This window comes from Diabrotica virgifera, chromosome 2, assembly GCF_917563875.1.
Source record: "Diabrotica virgifera virgifera chromosome 2, PGI_DIABVI_V3a".
Lineage (NCBI taxonomy): Eukaryota > Metazoa > Arthropoda > Insecta > Coleoptera > Chrysomelidae > Diabrotica > Diabrotica virgifera.
The window spans coordinates 38,048,036-38,067,549 of record NC_065444.1 but is presented as its reverse complement, the minus strand read 5'-3'; the positions used below and the strand labels follow the sequence as shown (position 1 = coordinate 38,067,549).

Sequence of the window (19,514 nt, the reverse complement as noted above, 5' to 3'; positions counted from 1 at the left end):
ACTACGTAAACTTTCCATGTATTTTGTCGGACAGAACTTCCAATTAATATTTGTTACCATTTCATTAAACTCTCATGCAAAAATCAGACTGATGGTAATCAAAAACTGGGCATTTTAATGATTGGAACACGAAGAACATGTCAAATGTCAGTAATCATGTTGGTTAGTAATAGCAGTCTGATTTTTGCATGAGAGTTTAATGAAATGGTAACAAATTAATTGGAAGTTCTGTCCGACAAAATACATGGAACCTTTATGTAGTCTGACGTTCCAAATTTTTAACCTTTTCCACAATTAAAACGTCTTCTTTTCCAGTGTTTCCACACATCAAAGTTTGTCTGACTAGACACCGTTAAGCTATTAACAAATTTTCAGCTTGGTATTAATCAACTTTTTTTTGGTACGGGGGATCCAGGTCTATATTGATTTATATCTACAATTTAAATTTTTTTCGGATATATGCTACAAATGTTGGGTTTAAATTTAAAAAAAAATGTATAAATATGCATTAAGCTTTCTTAATAATTATTATCGTAACTGGCGCGTTTATTGGGTTTTATTTGTCTGTCTGCGGTTTAAATATCGTATCAGCCAATACATTTCTGTTTATTGAGATTTGTCAAAAAAAAATTTTTTGGCCTTGTTGGAAGAGGAGGGAATTTCCGCTACCCCTCCCCTCCCCCCTTTGATCCTCCACTTAACAAATAAAGGCGTAGGCGGTCTCATTTAAAATTGAAAATAAACACGTTGCGTAATATTCAAACTTTTCAAACTGTTTGAAGATGTTTGAATTCAAGTCAAACCTAAAGATATCGAAATCAAGTCAAGTCAAACTTTTTTATACAAAAAGTTTGATTTTCAAGTCAAGTCAAGTTTGTTGAGTAAAATCAAACTAGTTTGACTTGATGCATCTCTATAGTACTTCATTCTGAAAACTTTGAATGATTTTGATGTTACTCGCACTGGCACATTCCCAGAGCTGTATGCCATATGTCCATAATACCTTGCTTCAGTACATACTTGGCAAGAAGAAATGGTGATTGGGATTTCGTAAGCTGCATACTGAATATGCTTGTAAAGCAACGCTAACGGATAAGTAAGTACAGTGGCGTAACAAACTCCGTCGGGGCCCTCCCGCAGAATTGGAAATGGGCCCCCTTTAAAAAATTACTACATGCGACTAGTGTAACAAAAACTTATATAGCCCAGAAAATGTACGTGAAATACGGCAATACCGTGTAATTTTCAGTGTCACCACCGAAGTGGCCCAGTCAATACTTTTCCAGTTATTTAGGAGTGAAAATGTTTTTTGTAAAAAAAACACGTTTTCAGGCGGTTTTTCGCAAATAACTCAAAAAGTAAGTATGTATTTGATCGCAAAAATTATTCTCAGCAAAAATGTAGCTTAAAAAAATGCAAAATGAAGTCTCTTAATCCAGTAAAAGCAAAGTAGTAGCTCATGAAAAATAATTATTCTTATTGGTCAAATTCCAAATCGAATATTTAACATGAAATAACCAGAAAATGGGAAAAATTTCTTGGGGAAAGCTCATTAAAACTTTTTTAAAGTGTTTGAAAAAACTTTATTTTTTATAGTTTTAAAGTTTCTAACACCAAACTAAGCGAGCTGTGCTCAAAATACAGTTAAAACCTTTGGTTGAAAAAAAATGTGAAAATCTCTCTCTATTTAGCACCCTAAATGAAACTAATCATTACCGCTTTACAAATTACCTAACTTTTTTTTATATGACTAGTAAGTTTCACGGGTTCATAGTGCTTATTTTTGAAAGGGCTTGAACGAATCAGTAATCACGAGTGTATGCAAATTCTAATCAGCCACATCTTAACCAATTTTTGTCTTACAGAAAAATAAAATAAGACACAAACTATTTACAAAAGCAATACCTACATTTGTTTACTGTTTGAGTTTTTTCGTATCACTAATACTTTATAAGTTATTTTGAAAAAATGGCATTTTTCCAAAATAAAGAAATTTTTTTACTATAAAACCAAATTTTTTTAAAAATAAGAACTTCGAACAAAGTTAAAAATCATATAAACAATACAATTATAAAGTAAAGAGTAAAGCGCTAACGATTGATTTTATTTGGGGTGCTAAATAGAAGGAGATTTTCACGATTATTTTTTTTACCAAAAAAAGGGGCCAACTTTATTTTGAACGTAACTCGCCTAGTTTTGATGCTAGAAACTTTTATAAAAAATAAAAATAAAGCTCTTTATTAAACATTTAAAAAAGTTTTAATGAGTTTTTTCCAAAAATTGCTTCAGTTTTTGGTTATTTCACGTTGAAGTATTCGATTTGGAATTGGAGGAATAACAACAATTTTTCATGAGCTACAACTTTGCTTTTATTGTGTCGATATACTTCATGAATACACCATTTTTTTTGTTTTTTTTAAGCTACATTTTTGCTAAAAATTGCATGAGAACGTGTTTTATTTGTTGAAAAATAAACATTTTCACTCTCAAATAACTTGAAAAGTATTGACTTATATGTATAAACTCTATAGAACAAAAATTGATTAGAATTAGTCAATTTATCCATTTCCGAACTTATTTTAAACGTATGATTTTCATCCCCGAGAGTCATCCCTTTCGCCCCCCAAGTAAAAACAACCAACGACACAAGTCCAACTTTGAAGTTGAAGTTTAAGTAGAACATAAATCCAAATTTTCAAGCAAATCCATCGTGACGCTGATAATTACACTCCAAAACGGCCATTTACTGGGCTAGTAGTGTATTCATGCACTGTTTATGGCAATTTACATTTTTTATAAATGCGTAAAATAATATAAAAATAACACATTTTACATATTATTACTAGACGACAAGATGGGGCCCCTGCCATATTGGGGCCTCCCCGCAAGCTTCATGCTGCGGGGGCCTCTGTTACGCCCCTGAGTAAGTAAGTAAAACGATCTTAACCGGTACACTACTGAACAATTTAGTGAGCAGTTGAAGAAAGCAAAGTACGGAGAGGTAGTGAGGACAATCTGGCTAAATCATTAACTTAAAAAGATCTATAGTCCAGAAAGCCACTGCGCATCCGCTAGGAAAAATATTCTAATTCGGATTTCTTGCACAATCTTACTCAAAAAGGACCCCTTTTAACAAATTTGCATGTTGCCAGGACCAAAAGGTGGTCAAAAATTTTTTAAATGTTTTTTTTTTGTTTTTTTCCTAAAATTATTTTTTTTGCATGGAAAAAAGTTTTTTTAGGTTTTTTGGATCATTCCAAACAGAAAAGGTCTTTAGTGACTTTTCTCTAAAAATGATAGTTTTTGACATATAAGCGATTAAAAATTGAAAAAATTGCGAAATCGGCCATTTTTAACCCTTAAAAACTATGTGAAAAACTTAAAATTTGAATGTTATCAAGGCAGGTAGATATTCTTTAAACATCGATTGATGAAATCCTGAAGAGTTTTTTGCACTACAATATTCAAAAGTCCTTTGTTTTTTAATTGCTAATCAAGCGTGCGCGACACTATTTTCCACCGACAGTATGGTGCAAATGAAAAACCAGCGATAGTATGGTGCAAACCGGCGACTTTAAGGAAAAATCCCGAAACAGGTCGATTTTTATTTTTAAGTTAGGATATTGTGGCATATATGGTATACTAGTGACGTCATCCATCTGGATGTGATAACATAATCGATGATTTTTTTAAATGAGAATAGGGATCGTGTGCTAGCTCATTTGAAAGGGTCTTGAATTCTCTATTCAGTAATGTAAACATTTACATAATTATTTATACAAGGTGTCCTTCTACTTCTTTTTTGTCAAATAATTTAATTTATCAAAAATTTTTTGGACACCCTGTATAAATAATTATGTGAATGTTTATATTGCTAAATAGAGAATTGAAGAGCCTTTCAAATGAGCTAGCACACGACCCTATTCTTATTTAAAAAAAACATCGATTACGTCATCACATCCAGATGGATGACGTCACTAGTATACCATATATGCCACAATATCATAACTTAAAAATAAAAATCGACCTGTTTCGGGATTTTTCCTTAAAGTCACCAGTTTACGATATAACGAATTTATTCCTTTCATTTGCACCATACTGTCGGTGGAAAATAGTGTCGCGCACGCTTGATTAGCAATGAAAAAACAAAGGAGTTTTGAATATTGTATTGCAAGAAACTCTTCGGGATTTCATCAATAGATGTTTAAAGAATATCTGCCTACCTTGGTAACATTCAAATTTTCAGTTTTTCACATAGTTTTTGAGGGTTAAAAATGGCCGATTTCGCAATTTTTCAATTTTTAATCGCTTATATGTCAAAAACTATAATTTTTAGAGAAAAGTCATTAAAGACCTTTTCTGTTTGGAATGATCCAAAAAACTTTTCTCCATGCAAAAAAAATAATTTTAGGAAAAAAACAAAAAAAAACGTTTAAAAAATTTTTGACCACCTTTTGGTCCTGGCAACATGCAAATTTGTTGAATTGTGCAAAAAATCCGAATTAGAATATTTTTCCTAGCGGATGCGCAGTGGCTTTCTGGACTACTAAGTATTATGTCTAAGTGGGATTGAGCCACAATTTTTTTTTTTAATTTGATACTATGTATTTAAAAATAAAGAGATTGTGTGTGTGGGTACTTTGTAGTTAACTTAAACTACGAAGTTATACTTCTATTATATGATTTCAACGAAATAAATATATTTTAAACAGTTTATTTGTATTTTATTTAAATATTAAACTAATTTTAATAGGTTTTTACTACTTTCCAAAAAATGTTATTAAAACAATTTGTTCCTAAGCGGCCACCCATCCAATATATGTATAACCGCGCTAAACACTGCTTGACTACGGTGATCGGGCGACAACCATATAAGTTTATTTACACTGATACATACGTACCTTCAAAGATTTAGCGACTAACTTCGGACTGCAGGTGTGGGCGTACTTCATACTGTCGTTTTTATAAAAATTCACTCTCAGCATTTTCCCCAATCGAGCCTAAAGAAGTATAACTTCAGAAAGCTCTGTAGGTGGTATTTTCTTTTGGTATCATTTAGTTCCCATGACATATTTAGCACCCAAATCCGTCGTAGATGAATAATCCGACGAAAGGGGCCAGTGAAGTGCAAAAAACCACAGTCTATTAATACGAAATTAACTGAACGTGGCGGAGTCACGTGGCCTTAAACTCACTTATAAAACTGTTCTTCCAGAATTGATACACGTATTGTTAGCGACAACATGATTCGAATATGGCACGTGATGGACCCTCATCAGAGATTATCGAAAAGGCGGGATCAAAAAGCTTCAGTTCTATGCAGTGAGGTATTAATTAATTGCATCAGTTCTGATTTCATTGTTAGGCGTCTTTGACTATTTTGTTTTGGCTCCAGCACGTGTTGTTTGAAAGCTCGACAATGGAATATGAAGTCTTTGATATTACGTACCTATAAAGTAGGATGTAGTTTAATATTTGTTTAAAAAATACTGAGAAGAATATCAATATCAATCTTGATATTAATCAAGGATGAATAAAACATCGTCAAGAATATGTCATTTAAAAGGTCGCCATGCTCTTGTAACGAATACACTATATCCAATAAAAAGGAGATGATAGATGATGAAAAAAATGATGCAGATGGAAGAGAGATGAACCACTAGTAGTAAATCCGATATTAATCATAAACGAGTAACATATCTACTTTTTACTTTTTATCTTCTACATCTACCCTGTACCCTTTCTTCTCTTTCCCTATCTTTTGCCCTCTATCACTTTCTTTACTAATCTATTCTGGTCTATTTTAGTTATGTGTCTGCTGTATTTATGGTACTTTGTGTCGTTTATTTGCAACTAGAGTTTCACGATATTCGATATAAATATCGATATTGTATTGATATCGTATCGAAAACCAATACGATACCGATACAATACATACCTTAGCAATATTAATGTCAATACGATACTCATTATCTGAAATCAATACAATACTCTTGTATTGTCGATACGCTTGCCTCGATATTATTGAAAATATCGATATCGAGAAAAAAAATAAAACGTCACAGTTGTTTAATTATATTTTGTGGAATAGGTATTTAGATCATAATTATTTATTACATAAAAGTATAAGTGATCTGCAACCCAAGCATCAGCATATTTTACACTTAAGTTCATCAACTTAGTCTCATTCTTGAGAGTGAGTAAATGTCTATTATGATTACACTGTTTACATCATGTGGCATTTGTGGCAATATTATGGAAGTAAGTGATGATGACTCGGAAATAATTTTTAACAAATACTGAATTGCGATTTATTCCGAATCTCCGGGGATTTCCCTATATTTTTAAAAGTAGTTTTTTAACAATACAGAATTAGTAAGTATTTGTCGACTTTCAAAGACGCATTCAAGCATATTCAATCTTTATAAGAATATACATATAAGTTATAAGCAATATTCGTAATATTTTTAGAATCATGTTCATTTGCCAAGCATGCGAAAGTGGGCATAAAGGGTCTACACAGCTCAGATGTATAATCCTTTTTATGTCGATACTTTATCGAGTATTGTATCGATATCGTATCGAAATCAATATCAATACGATATTTTTATAAGAAAGTATTGCCGATATCGATACTCGATACGATACTTCATTGGCATAACCAATACAATACTCAATACTTAAAAAGTGTCAATATTGTATCGTATCGTGAAGCTCTATTTGCAACCAGGGCAGAGGCGTGCGGTCCATGGAAGCGGGGGAAGCACCGCTTCCCTATTATATACTTCGATATAACAAAATATATTATTAACTAATATTTAATTATCAAAAATTTTCCCCAATCCCAGTAATCTACATATTATTACCTAGGCAATAGGCATTGAAAAATATTAAAAATTAATCGCAGAGGAAGGAACTCAATTATGCACTATGCACACAATTCAACTACATATTCGGTCCACCCCTGACAGAAGCGCATCTCAAAATCGCCGCTTGTCATGCAGTTGTCCCGTATAAAAATTGGTCAGGGTTCAATGACCGCACCCACTAGTCGTACGAATTTTGGTACCCTGCAGAAGCGATCGTTCGATCGCCTTCCAAGAGTGGGATGCTCTGACTGTTACTGCTTCTAAGGGGTGCTTAGTCTGCTTAGGTACATACATTCGCTTAAAGAATATTTCGATTTAAATTTTTTGCAGAGATTTTTCCTTTTACTGATCTTTTATTTGACATTTTACAGATGAAGTCAATTGACATTGCATTTTGTATAAGACAAATTGATGACTTTATTAATACGATAATTAAAAAACGAGAGCAGTTTAAAAATATTTGGGATAAAACTGAAAATATGGGGTTTGAAAATGAAAGAAAAAGAATGAAGATTGATAATGTCGACAACAGAGAGACCTTTTGATAACATTCTACAAAAAATGAATTTTCGCTTTCAAAATTTTAACGAATTAAAATTTGTAGAATTATATAATATATTCTTATTTAATATTTCTTATTATAATTCATCAAAATTTCCCACAGAGGAATTTATTTCGCTACGATTAAATAATGAAAATATTTTGATATGCCAGCTTTGCATTATAAGTTAAGTGTTGTTTATGAAACATTAGTGATAAAAATATACTCAGAAATCTGGGTATTTCTTATAACTACTGGTTTAAAAAAGTCCCTGTGTGAAGTGTCCAAGTTGTGTGAATTACTACAAACTATCCCAGTCACAAGTGCATCAGTTGAAAGTTTTTCAGTATTAAAATGCATTAAAAGTTTTACAAGAAATTCAACAAGCGAAGACAGACTTTACAAGTCCATTGAAAAAGACCGAATTCAACAATTATCAGAAGTTGATAGGAGAATAGAGCTCAAGTATAAATAAGTGTCATATTGTTGAAAGTTGTGTGTTGTGGAAAATGCCTCGGAATTAAAAAAAAAACATTTAAATAGATCTCTTCTTTAGGAAACGAAGCCCGGAGCGAGGACTTCAGGCCCGAGCAAGCAATACAGATCAATGATAGGTCACTATAGTCACTAGAAATAGCGGCAATAGAGTGCCTCACGCATTGATCGGGGTAGGATTTAGTGTGTGACTCCTTGTACCCAGGACGTCTCACATAAGCACTTTGCTGATAGAGAGCCCCTATAGCGCATCAGAGTGTTATCAGGTGGGAAGTGGCTCGACCCTCGACCCTTAAGAAAATATTTTTATATCCTTATTGAATCGCTTCCCCTTTAGAAAAAGTCACCGCACGCCACTGAACCAGGGCCTTGATTTTTGACCCTTCGCTTCGTTATCGAACGTATTCGCTTCGTATCTATTTAGTATACGTAGCGCATACGTTCGATAACGAAGCGAAGGGTCAAAAATCGAGGCCCTGTCTCGCTTGCATATCAAAGTTTTGTTACGTTGTTTAAGTTATGTACCCTCAATTTTGTTTCCTCACTGATTTCCCTTATTTTAAATACTATTGTCAAAGTATAACACAAGGAAAAGTGGATGCAATCGCAAGAAAAATGGCAGAAACACATAGGCAAAATCATAGGCAAAATATTTAGGACAAACAAACTCGCGGTGCGCAAGTACTTGGAGGGGATACGAGAAACGAGCAACCAGGACCAATATGATTGGCCAATATAATTAAAAGTGCGAAAAAAGTTGCCGAGCTATGAAACCAGGTGTCGCCTTTTCGAACTGGCACGGTGCCAATAGAAGAAGTCAACAACGAATACGACAGGATAACAAGATTAAACCAATTTTTAGTAGAGGAAAAAGATTACCCACATCTAATGGAAGTTGCTAAAATTAAAGAGGATTATTAAAAGGAAACACAGCTCCAGGAATAAAAGGCGTCCACAACGTAGTAATGCAACTACCGAAGAAGATGATAGTGCAATTGCTCTATATTTTTTAGATTTTGCCTGAAGAATGCGCATTTTTCGACCAATTGTAAACATGCAAAGATCATGTCTATACTAAATCCAAACCTCGAACAGGAAAAAGACCTGGAAGCTACATAAATATCAATATATCCCTACTGAAATCGACACGGAAAATACTGGAGGAAATCATTTACAGAAGACTGATACGAAACACGCAGAAAGAAGAATTATCCACGAGGACCAATTCGGATTCACAAAAGGAAGGAACTGCAAACTCCAGCTAGCAAGAGTAGTAGGGGAGTGCATTTAGATTTTCACTTCGGAAAAAATCAAACAAGATAAAACTTTTTGTAATTTCATTAAGAAATGTTTAATAAACAACATATCAAAAAGTTCTACTCGAGAAGTAGGTGCTTCATTTTTTATTAAACAAATCAACAGCGAAATTAGATGTTTTTTTAAATAACTACAAAAATATAATTTTTAGAAAAAAACTGACTTGACCATTGAAAAATTCAGAAAATTTTTCAAAAAAAACCTTATATAATGATTTTTCTAAAATTAAATCTCTAGCTTCTGTAATTTTTTATTTATAACGCTAAAATCACCCTTCTCACACACATTGGCGCAGTGTAAATTAGCGTTGGAAGAATTGCACGGTTGAGTTTTTTTAACGTAATTCTTTAACTAATGGATCAAAAGAAATTTTACAAATTGGACATGAAAGAATATGAAATAAGCTATCTTATGGTTGTAATATAAAGAAATAAAATCTATGGACATAAGTACGGTGTGGGCGGAAAATGAGCCTTACATGAATTTTGTTTAAAAATGATTTAAAAATGTGTAACCAATACAATTTTACTTATAAAACTCTCAAATTTGCACAACTTACCTCTCAATAATCTTACTAAACGATGTTTTATTCAAAAAAAATCTCAAAAATATAATTCAAATAATACGATGTCTCAAAAAATGCAATTTTTGAAAACTTCGTAGTTTTACAGAATTCCCACCATTTTAAGACGGTATTACTCAAGTTTGAATAAATTTAATAAAATTCTTTTGCTATTTTTTTAAAGCTTGGGATGCAATCTTTAAAAATCACTGAATTATTTTAGTTTAAAAATGAAATAAACAATTTCTTTTTGAGAAAACTAAGAAAGATAACAAAAATGTAATACAAAAACCGAAAAGTACCAGCTGAAAAAATGTATATACAGAGTGATCAAAACTTTTTTCTGTAAAACTTACCTAAATACATTTAATAATAAGCTTTAAAAATAATAAATGTTCAACAAAAAAATTTTTCTTTAGCTCTTATACAGTATGTCTGCGTAACTTGGAACCTATTGATAACTTTTTTAATATCAGTTTTACGAAAAAAAATTACTCTTTATAAAATACTCTGCTTCGTATATAACATAAGATGCAACCATCAAATATCAAATTTTGTTAATTTTGTACGAGGTATGTCAAAAAATATGAATTTCACTCAAGAGTAAAGTACCTTTATATTTCACAATATCGAAAAATTTTATAAAGAAAAGTTGTTTGGAATTAAAAACTATGTTCCAATATGTAATTATATCGTTCTAATCGAAAATTTGTTTTTTTTTAATATTCTTTCTAATACATTTTAATTTTTAATATTATTGTGAAAATTATTTGTTTATCTTTTTTTTTAAGAATGAAATTCCATATTTGTTTGATTTGAATCTACTTGTTTTTCATTTAAATATCCGCTATTTTGGATACGCCATTTTGAAATTTAAATTTTTAATCTTTAATTCAGATTCAACAACCTGTTAAAAATAAAGACAATAAATGTTTTAGAAAAATGTTCTTTTTTATGTTCTTTTTAGAAAATCCACATTTTTGATCCGCCATTTTATAGTTTATAATGTTAACATTTAAGTTAGGTTTATCAAAGCTCTCAAAAATAAATATATGTAGAAATAAATACATTTTGTAAAGAAATTATGATTTTACAACTATTTTTTCAGTTATCCGCCATTTTTTACCTGCCATTTTATAATTTAAATAATCAAAATTTGATTCAGGTTCAGAAATCTCTCAAAAATATCCACATATATGTAAACAAACACGTTTTATAAAAAAAATTCGGATTTTACAACTACTTTTTAAGGATTTTTAGGAAAAAATCCGCCATTTTGAATTTGCAAATTATCTTGTCAGATTCGGGTTCAGCATAATCAAAACTAAAATAAAAACATTTTTTATCAAAATAAAGTATTGAATTCACCCATATTCTTAACATTATTTATACAAAACAATTGTTATTGTTTAAACAATTAATAAACAATTAGCGGCGAAATTGGTGAGTAGAACTTTTTACTTTAACATATTTATAAACTAACAAAAAAGGTTTAAGAAAAATATAACCTTGTTTGATTTTTTCCGAAACATTGTATCTTTTCATTCTAATTGCACTCCCCTATTGGGACCGTGCAAGTTCGGCAAAGCGACCTCTATTTCTACGCTCTGTACTTTTATTCGCACTTTTAATTATATTGGCCAATTATATTAGTCCTGGTTGCTGGATAATTGTCAAGACCATAGTCCAAAAAAATAATAAGAAGAAAAAATAAGATGCAGGTTATGTTTAGCAAACGTAAACAATTGTATGTAGTAAATAAAATCAGTTATTAAAATGCAGTACTGCAAGCAAAATACAATTAATTAAATTTACCTTTATATAATAATTGCATATCATATCAATATTGTGGAGCAATATATAATTTTTCTGCGTCAATGACAGAAGGTATGAAATATACGTCAATTTGACAATTTCAATTGACAATATGAATTATTTAAGATAGTTGCAATATTTCTCCGCGACTCGCGCACGGTCGTTTCTCGTTTCCCTTTCCAAGTACTTGCACACCGCGAATAGTCAGTGAGACAAAAAATACGGTTCAACAGGAAACAGAAAATGATAATGGGCATTCTCGATATCTAAAAAACCTATACAACACGGTCTGCAAGACAGCAGCAATATAAATGTTGTGTTCATATGTACTTCCTATATTGTAAATATAGTGGTCGATGCTTTTGTAAATAAACTCCTAATTCGTAATTTATACTTTATTCCAGTAATGTAATGTAATGTACACAAATTGTATAATGTGCATGACCCTCTCTTCTCTCCACAAGTGACAAAATGTCAGCAAGTGACAGAATGTCAGCGAGTGACATTCTGTGTTCCGTATATATAATCGGAAGATATAACAATACCAGTGGCGTAGCTAGCCCCACGGGGGCCCCATATCAAAGTTTGTCGCGGGGCCCTTTTCCCCCGCCACAAAAGAAGCAAAAACGCTTGAATATAATAGAAATATGTTAAAAGAAATAGAAACATTGTCACTGAAAATTTTACAATTATATGGGCAAAGCTTACAAAAAGTCGGAAAAGAAAACAAGAATACAGTTTACTGATATTACATAAATCGTCAATATTAGTACAAAATGAAAGATAATGGAATAAAACAAAACAATATATTGCAAAATTTAAATAAACTGCACATTACATAATGCAACCGTAGTAATAAGTTCTGCGTATAACACCCACACATAAATAATAATAATAAACCTAATAAACCAAAGTCAAAAATAGATTTGAATTGTCGAGACTCATTATTTGAAAATAGGTTCAGTTTTTTCAATCCAAGGATGAATGGACGTTGAAAATGAGCTTAAACAAAGAAGCTCTGTTCTTATGGTATAGCGGCGAGCGGCGGGCAAATACACTTCTCCAAGAACTTAACTTACCACCTTAAAAATTGGTCATTTTTGATGTCTCGAATTTCTTAAACCTGTTCTTCGATTTAAGTGATTTTTTTAATGTGTTATGGCCTTATTCTTTAACAATAATGCTGTAATAATATTGTTGCTAGACAGATAAATTGTCATTGTATACCGGGTGTACCAATCAAACTGTGATTTTTTCTCTCAAAGTTTGCGTTACCCTGTGTAATATTTTAGCAGTTATAAAATACTGAAATCAAACCCAACTACAGTTCAAAAAGATATTTTCAAGAAAGTATCCATATGACATAAGGGGATCATTGAGTAAATAATTCAAAAAGGTCATTTTTGTACAATATTTACTTTTTTAACTGCTGAGGTAATTCACGTTTTAATGAAGATGTTTAGTAGAATATTTTTGTGCAAAGCTGAAGGATAAATCTTTCACCTAAGACTTACTAAATTAAATTTGATCCCCTATTTATTTAAATACATGACTGTAGGTATATTATAAATCTTTAAAAACAAATTTGCAAAAAAAATATTATTTGCGATTTAAATAAGCACTATAAAATATTTTGTTTTATAGGAGAAGTTGCGCTATTTTACCAATACATATTTAGCAAAATAATTTATTGCTTAATATTGAATTTGTTTATCAAATGTTACTATATTTTCAATTGCAAAAACGCGGTTGTTGCCAAAAGAATATACTCCTGTATAAGGTCTCATATTTTTATTTGTATGTATATTTTCAATAAGTATATTGAAAAATTCAAATTTGAATTAAACTTCCCTCTAAAATGGCATTTAAAAATTATTATTCTAATTTCTTTATTATTTCTTTTATGAATAACATCGCTGGGATTAAACATTTTTAAATGCCGTTTCGATAACCGGATTCCTGGGAATTTTTCACTAATTAACAAATTTTTTTGTCGTTTTCTCTTCTTCTTTTTTTCTTGGAGTTATATTACTACAAGCCCTTTAAATATAAATAAATAGGGGTCAAGTTTAATTTAGTAAATCTTAAGTAAGACGTTATTCTTCAACTTTGCAGAAAATATCGTAAAGGTCTACATAAAAGCGTGAATTACAGCAGCAGTGAAAAAAGTAAATATTGTGCAAAAATGACCCTTTTTAATTATTTAAACAATGATCCCCTTATATGATTTGGATACTTTCTTGAAAATATCTTTTGTATTCACCTAAACTTTGATAAAAATTTAGTTCCAATCTGTACGGAATTACATTTTGATTTTTTTTTATTTTATTAGGCTATTATAGCCTCATGTTTTATTAACATTCTGTTTTTTTATTCATTCGATTTTGATTCATTCATTCTTATGCTGGATAATAAAAAAGTTAGGTACTTTAACAACTAGCCTTGTTCTTCGTCAATACAGGGTGTTTTTAAATAAATATGGCAAACTCTAAGGGATAATTCTGCATGAAAAAATAATAACAGTTTGCGTTTGCTTAATAAACGTACCTATGTCTGCAAATGCTTCGTCTCCTATATAGATAGGGGGTGTAAAAATCTTTCTTACAGTCTGACGATTTATTTATTGCCCTAAAACTGGTTAAAATATGCAAATAAAATTTGGTGTGTTGTAAGAGGTAGTTATTGCGCCTTACGGGTAATATGACCCTTTTGTGCACAATGGTGAACATAAAATTCTTAATTTTATATTAAAAAATCCCGAATAACTATAGGGAGTTAGGGGAAGTTAGAGCAAAGAGTTTAGGTTAGGTTTTCTTCAATATTATGTATTTGTTATTGGAATTGGAATACAGTTTGGGATGTACAAAAATTTCGAATTCACAATACCTATACAGTGAGGACGTTTGAGTTGGAATAAATTCATTATCTCGAGAATGGACGAATTTGGAGAAAAATTCTGAGACAGGTCGATTTTTATTTTTAAATTATGACTTTTTGCCATATACATCATACTAGTGACGTCATCCATATAGGCGTGATGACGTAATCGATGATTTTTTTAAATGAGAGTAGGGGTCGTGTGATAGCCCGTTTGAAAGGTTATTTAATTATCTATTCAGTAATATAAACGTTAACATAATTATTTATATAGGGTGTCCAAAAAATTTGTTTTTAATTAAATTAATTGAGACAAAAAGAAGAATGTATTTAATTTATTTATTTCAAAATACGTTTGAATGGTGTCAGAAAACAGAAAGAAATGTTTTGTTTTTCGCTTAAATTCAATGTTAAAGCTGCCACTTGCCACCCACCTGTCCCTTAGCTGTTTGAAGATTGAAATTAAGCGAAAAGCAATGTTTATTTCTGAAGTAGACATTATTACCTGTTTTTCTGACAGCAGTAAAATGTTTTTTGAATTAAATAAATTGCTTACATTCTTCTTTTTGGGTCAATTAATTTAATAAAAAAAATTTTTGAAGATATTCTTCTTTAGGCGCGATTCGATTGAGGGTAAAATTGTACATAAATCTGCGCGCCTGCGCACACAGACAGTATGTAGTTTCTTGCTAATCTTTCAAGATAGGTATTTATGTAGGTATCTGTATCCGTGCAAATAAGTCACTAAAAGAATATATTAGTGTTTTTAGTAAATGTATTATTTATTATAATTCTTGTGTTTTTGGATTTGTGTTTCTCTGCAGTAAAATAATAAAATATTATGTCGTAGGCATAACATTTTTACACTATTTGTCGCCGTGTTGTATAATTATATCCGAAACTTACATGTCAATTAGAAGGACCTCGCTGGTGTACCTAGTTGGTAGGGCGTTAGCTCCGAGATTGGAATGACGCGGGTTCGAATCCTGGGCGATTCATTTTTTTTATTATTTTTGGTTGTTTTAATAAAAAATTTTTGAAAGTGGTAGTTAAGAAAGTTAGTTTAATTTTTAAATAAAATACAAATAACTTGTTAAGTATATTTACTTCGTTGAAATTACCTATATAATAGAAGAATATCTTCTTACGTGCGTACAAAATACACACACATTCTTTTTTTTTTGACACCCTGTATGCACAATTATGTTAATATTTATATTACTGAATATAGAAATAAATAACCTTTCAAATGAGCTATCACATAACCCCTACTCTCATTTAAAAAAATCGCCTATTATTTCCTCACGCCCAGATGGATGATGTCACTAGTATGATATATATGGCAAAAAGTCATAATTTAAAAATAAAAATCGACCTGTCTCAGGATTTCTCTCCAAATTCGCCCATTCTCGAGATAATGAATTAATTCCAACTTAACGTCATCACTGTATGATAAGACAAATAAAGTTCTGTTTCTTATTCAAAAAGCAGAAAAATTCAAAGTAGATAATAAATGTATAGATAGGTACAGAGAAAGTATTTTATGATTGTGTTCGAATTCAATACAAGTAATGATTCAATGAAAGAAAATGTTTGTTGTTGAAATTTATTTCTTCAAATTCGAGCATACATTTGCTTGACAAAAATCGCAATACTCCTCCATAAAGGAAGTGGCGGAGGTGCGAGGTGTAGAGTTTATGGGCCAACTTCTGACTAATATTTCACTGAAACTTTTTGCTCTTGGAGTTGCTGAATGGTCCGGTGCATATTCGATACAAAACATCATCCTACGGTTGGAGATTTCTTCGGGATTTCTTCCAGAGGTTTCTTCTTCTTCTTTTTGTATAGACATGACTGTCTGTTTTTTCAATGTGCCTCCAGTAAGTTGTCGTTCCATCGTTTTCGTGATCTTCCCACTGATCGTCTTTCTAATTGGAGAACCGTCTCTCGCTGTCCTTACTACTTTATTTGTTGTCATTCGGCTTATATGGTCATTACGTTCTACTCTTCTGAATCTTATCCAGTTATTAGTGTTCTTCATCTTGCATCTCCGTCTCCGTCGTATATCTGTACTTCTAGCTCTGCCCCATAGTGTCTTACCATCGATTTTTCGAAGGATTTTCATCTTCGCTGTGTGTGTGTGTGTGTGTGTTCACAAAGAGGGGATGGCATTAGATAAACTTTTTGCCACAGATATTTGAAAGTTAAAGATGTCATATTAATTTTTTATTTTAGAATCTTTAAGAAATTGTATGATACTATAATTAATAGTTTTGGTGTTGAAGCTTAGTACTTTAAGTAGGTACATAGCTACATAGGTGTGAAATATTCAGCGGTATAGCGGTAAACTTAGATACATTCTGCTCTTGAAGTCTGGCAATAATTATTGCTTTCGTATGGTATTTATTTAGTTCACATTTAAAGATTATATGATTGAAATCTGCAGTAGAGTAGTTATCACATGCGAACAGAGAGAGTTGATACGCATTCCAATTTTAGCTAAATGTGCAGGAAAGTTCCCATGGTTTAATCTTGAGCGACAAGGGATGTAGAATAAAATCGAGTAACGTGATAATCAAATAAGTATACTATGTGGGCTATTTTACGGAAGTTGTGGGTATATATACGTAAGTGTATGGATTCCTCGAAGTTTGTACAAACTTGAGCCAAAGTTTCCCATTTCTTTCTTAATCTTTTATCCAATTCTGAAATGTACCTAATCGTTTTAGATTGTTAAATTTACTATTTCATTTAAAGTTGCTGAATTCTTTGCCATTTCATCCTATATCTCATTTTCTTTGATTCCGGCATGCCCACTGTTTTCATCTCCGCTGTTTCGAGCAATATTTTTGTCCTCTCTGGTTCAGGTCGTGTTTCTGCCGCCTAGTTAGGTCATTATTGATCTGATAACTGTTTTGTAGATTCTGCCTTTTATTTCTTTTCCGATATTTTTATGTCTGGAAGTTTCCGTTAGATGGATTTTTGTTCGCAATATTTATTCTCACTCTTTTTGGCGTTCTTCATCAAATTCTTCTGTGGTATTTTCTTATTAGTCGTTTTCTTATTTCCTTTTGTTTTCTATAGTTTCGTTTTGAAAGATGAGCCTAAATACTTCTGATTTTTGGCATATCGGCCGTTTAACTTCAGTAGATCTTTTAGCTATAGGAAAAGGTAAAATTTCTTTAAGAGACCCTGTAAAAAAGTCCCAAAGTCCCTGCTGCAAAAAGCCTGTGGTAATTTTTTTATCATGATTGGATATTTTGTTAGCACATCGCACATTTCTAGATAGTGCAGAAGTGAACTTCCTTGAAGTTGAATATAAATATGTATGTTGCTTAGGCCATTTAGATACCTTTCATCTATCGATTTGAAAATAAACATAAATAATTTAATAGCATTATAAACATATAAGGTATCTCTTATCTCTGCACTTACTTTTTTCCAAAAGAAAAAAAATAACGTCATTTTTGCGATTTTATTCATCTGAGTAGGTACATAACTCCCAAGATAGAAGCCCAGCCATGCGAAACCAGTTATTTTATTCAGCTTAACTACATTTTATATATCAAACGATAAAATCACTCCCAAAGTCCTGACAGTTGTGAAACCACCAACAAAAACAAACGCCGAATCTTGAACCCTACCAGTATCGAATATTATCCCCTACAGGCGGGGCTTTCGCCGTTCGCCCGTCCCCCTCGTAATCACTGCATGTCCTTTCAAACGGAAAGGACCAATCGTAACAGCGCGATCAGGATATCTGATTTCGCCTGCTGGAAGCCAGCGATCCTCGGCAGTTGTTTGCGTACCACTGGTCCGAAAGTAGTCTTCTTCTTTCACTACGTAGATTTGTATACAGTAGGGATGTGATTGAGTTTTATGATATTGTGGACTAATTTTTTCGGCAATATTTTGTGCAATATACGGATAGGACGACAGTGCAACACAGTGGAGGGCCAATCTTTCAATATTAAACAAGAAATGAAGGTGAGTTACTAAAAACGACTAGCTCAAAACCTTTTTTTTCATGTTAAAAAGCAAAAAGGTACTTAGGATATTCACTCAAATTTATTAAGGTAGATACTAAGTATACCCTATTCCACGAACATACGCCTGTTTTGGATTACTTCGAAAACGAATATTTTACTGTGCAAAATAAGAAGAACGAAAGTAAATTGCAAATTACATTGTTGTTTATTGGAATAATTATTAGCGCCATTTACTTTCGTACTTCTTATGTTGCACAATAAAATATTCGTTGTCGAAGTAATCCAAAACAGGCGTATGTTCGTGGAATGGCCCATAAGCATTTTGTAAATATAACCAGTAATATTTTATTTTCTGAACATTCTCTTCTTCCTAAGCTTCCATCTTCTTTGGATGGTTGATAATAACGATATTTGTGCATTTTGTTTACTGTTGCTCTATATAAGGTTCTTAAACTCCTAATTAGTGCATAGAGCTTGAGTGAAAACATGTCATGGAGTTATATTTTGCGCTAAGGCACTTCACCTCATTCCAAGACTTTCCTTGACCTTTTATCTCATCCATGATTGATCTTCTCCAAGTTTGTGCTGGGCGACCTCTCTTGTTCAACGTAACACTGTTCCAGCATCTTTCCCTTTGGGATAACTATCAGAAGAGCAGAAGAAGGTATTTTGAAATGATTACCTACATAATCTCTATTGTTATTTTCAAATACTTATTGTATTGTTTAGTTTTGTTTATATTCCAAGTGTGCTCGAGTTATTTTAGACATTTTTGGGTTATCCGTTCCACAGGTCTTCCTGTCGTACTCTTTCCAGGAACGTGCAAATCAACAATTCTTCGTATTAGGTGATTAACATCTCAAAGTTGAACATGCCCAACCGTCTTCACCTGTGTTTTCCCATTTTGGCATCAATTGGTATTGGTGCCATCCCTAGGCTCCCCCTAATATACTCATTTTTAATTTTATCCTTTCTCGTCACTCCACTTATCCATCTATTAAGTATTCTTATTTCCATCACATTCATTCGATGTTCCTCTTTCCTTTTAA

At 31.9% G+C, this 19,514-nt stretch overlaps 2 protein-coding genes across 2 annotated transcripts in view; both read left to right on the top strand.

The window, feature by feature from the left end:
- The window catches only part of LOC114327682 (exopolyphosphatase PRUNE1-like), a 414,555-nt gene that overhangs the window by 264,782 nt on the left and 130,259 nt on the right, over positions 1 to 19,514 (top strand). The window lies entirely within an intron of this gene.
- Positions 18,287 to 19,514, top strand: part of LOC114329623 (LIM/homeobox protein Awh) — a 188,168-nt gene continuing 186,940 nt past the window's right edge. The window contains exon 1 of the mRNA XM_028278798.2: positions 18,287 to 18,463. Within this exon, the coding sequence (XP_028134599.1) occupies positions 18,356 to 18,463 (108 nt within the window). The 5' untranslated portion in view covers positions 18,287 to 18,355. The remainder of the gene's footprint in view (positions 18,464 to 19,514) is intronic.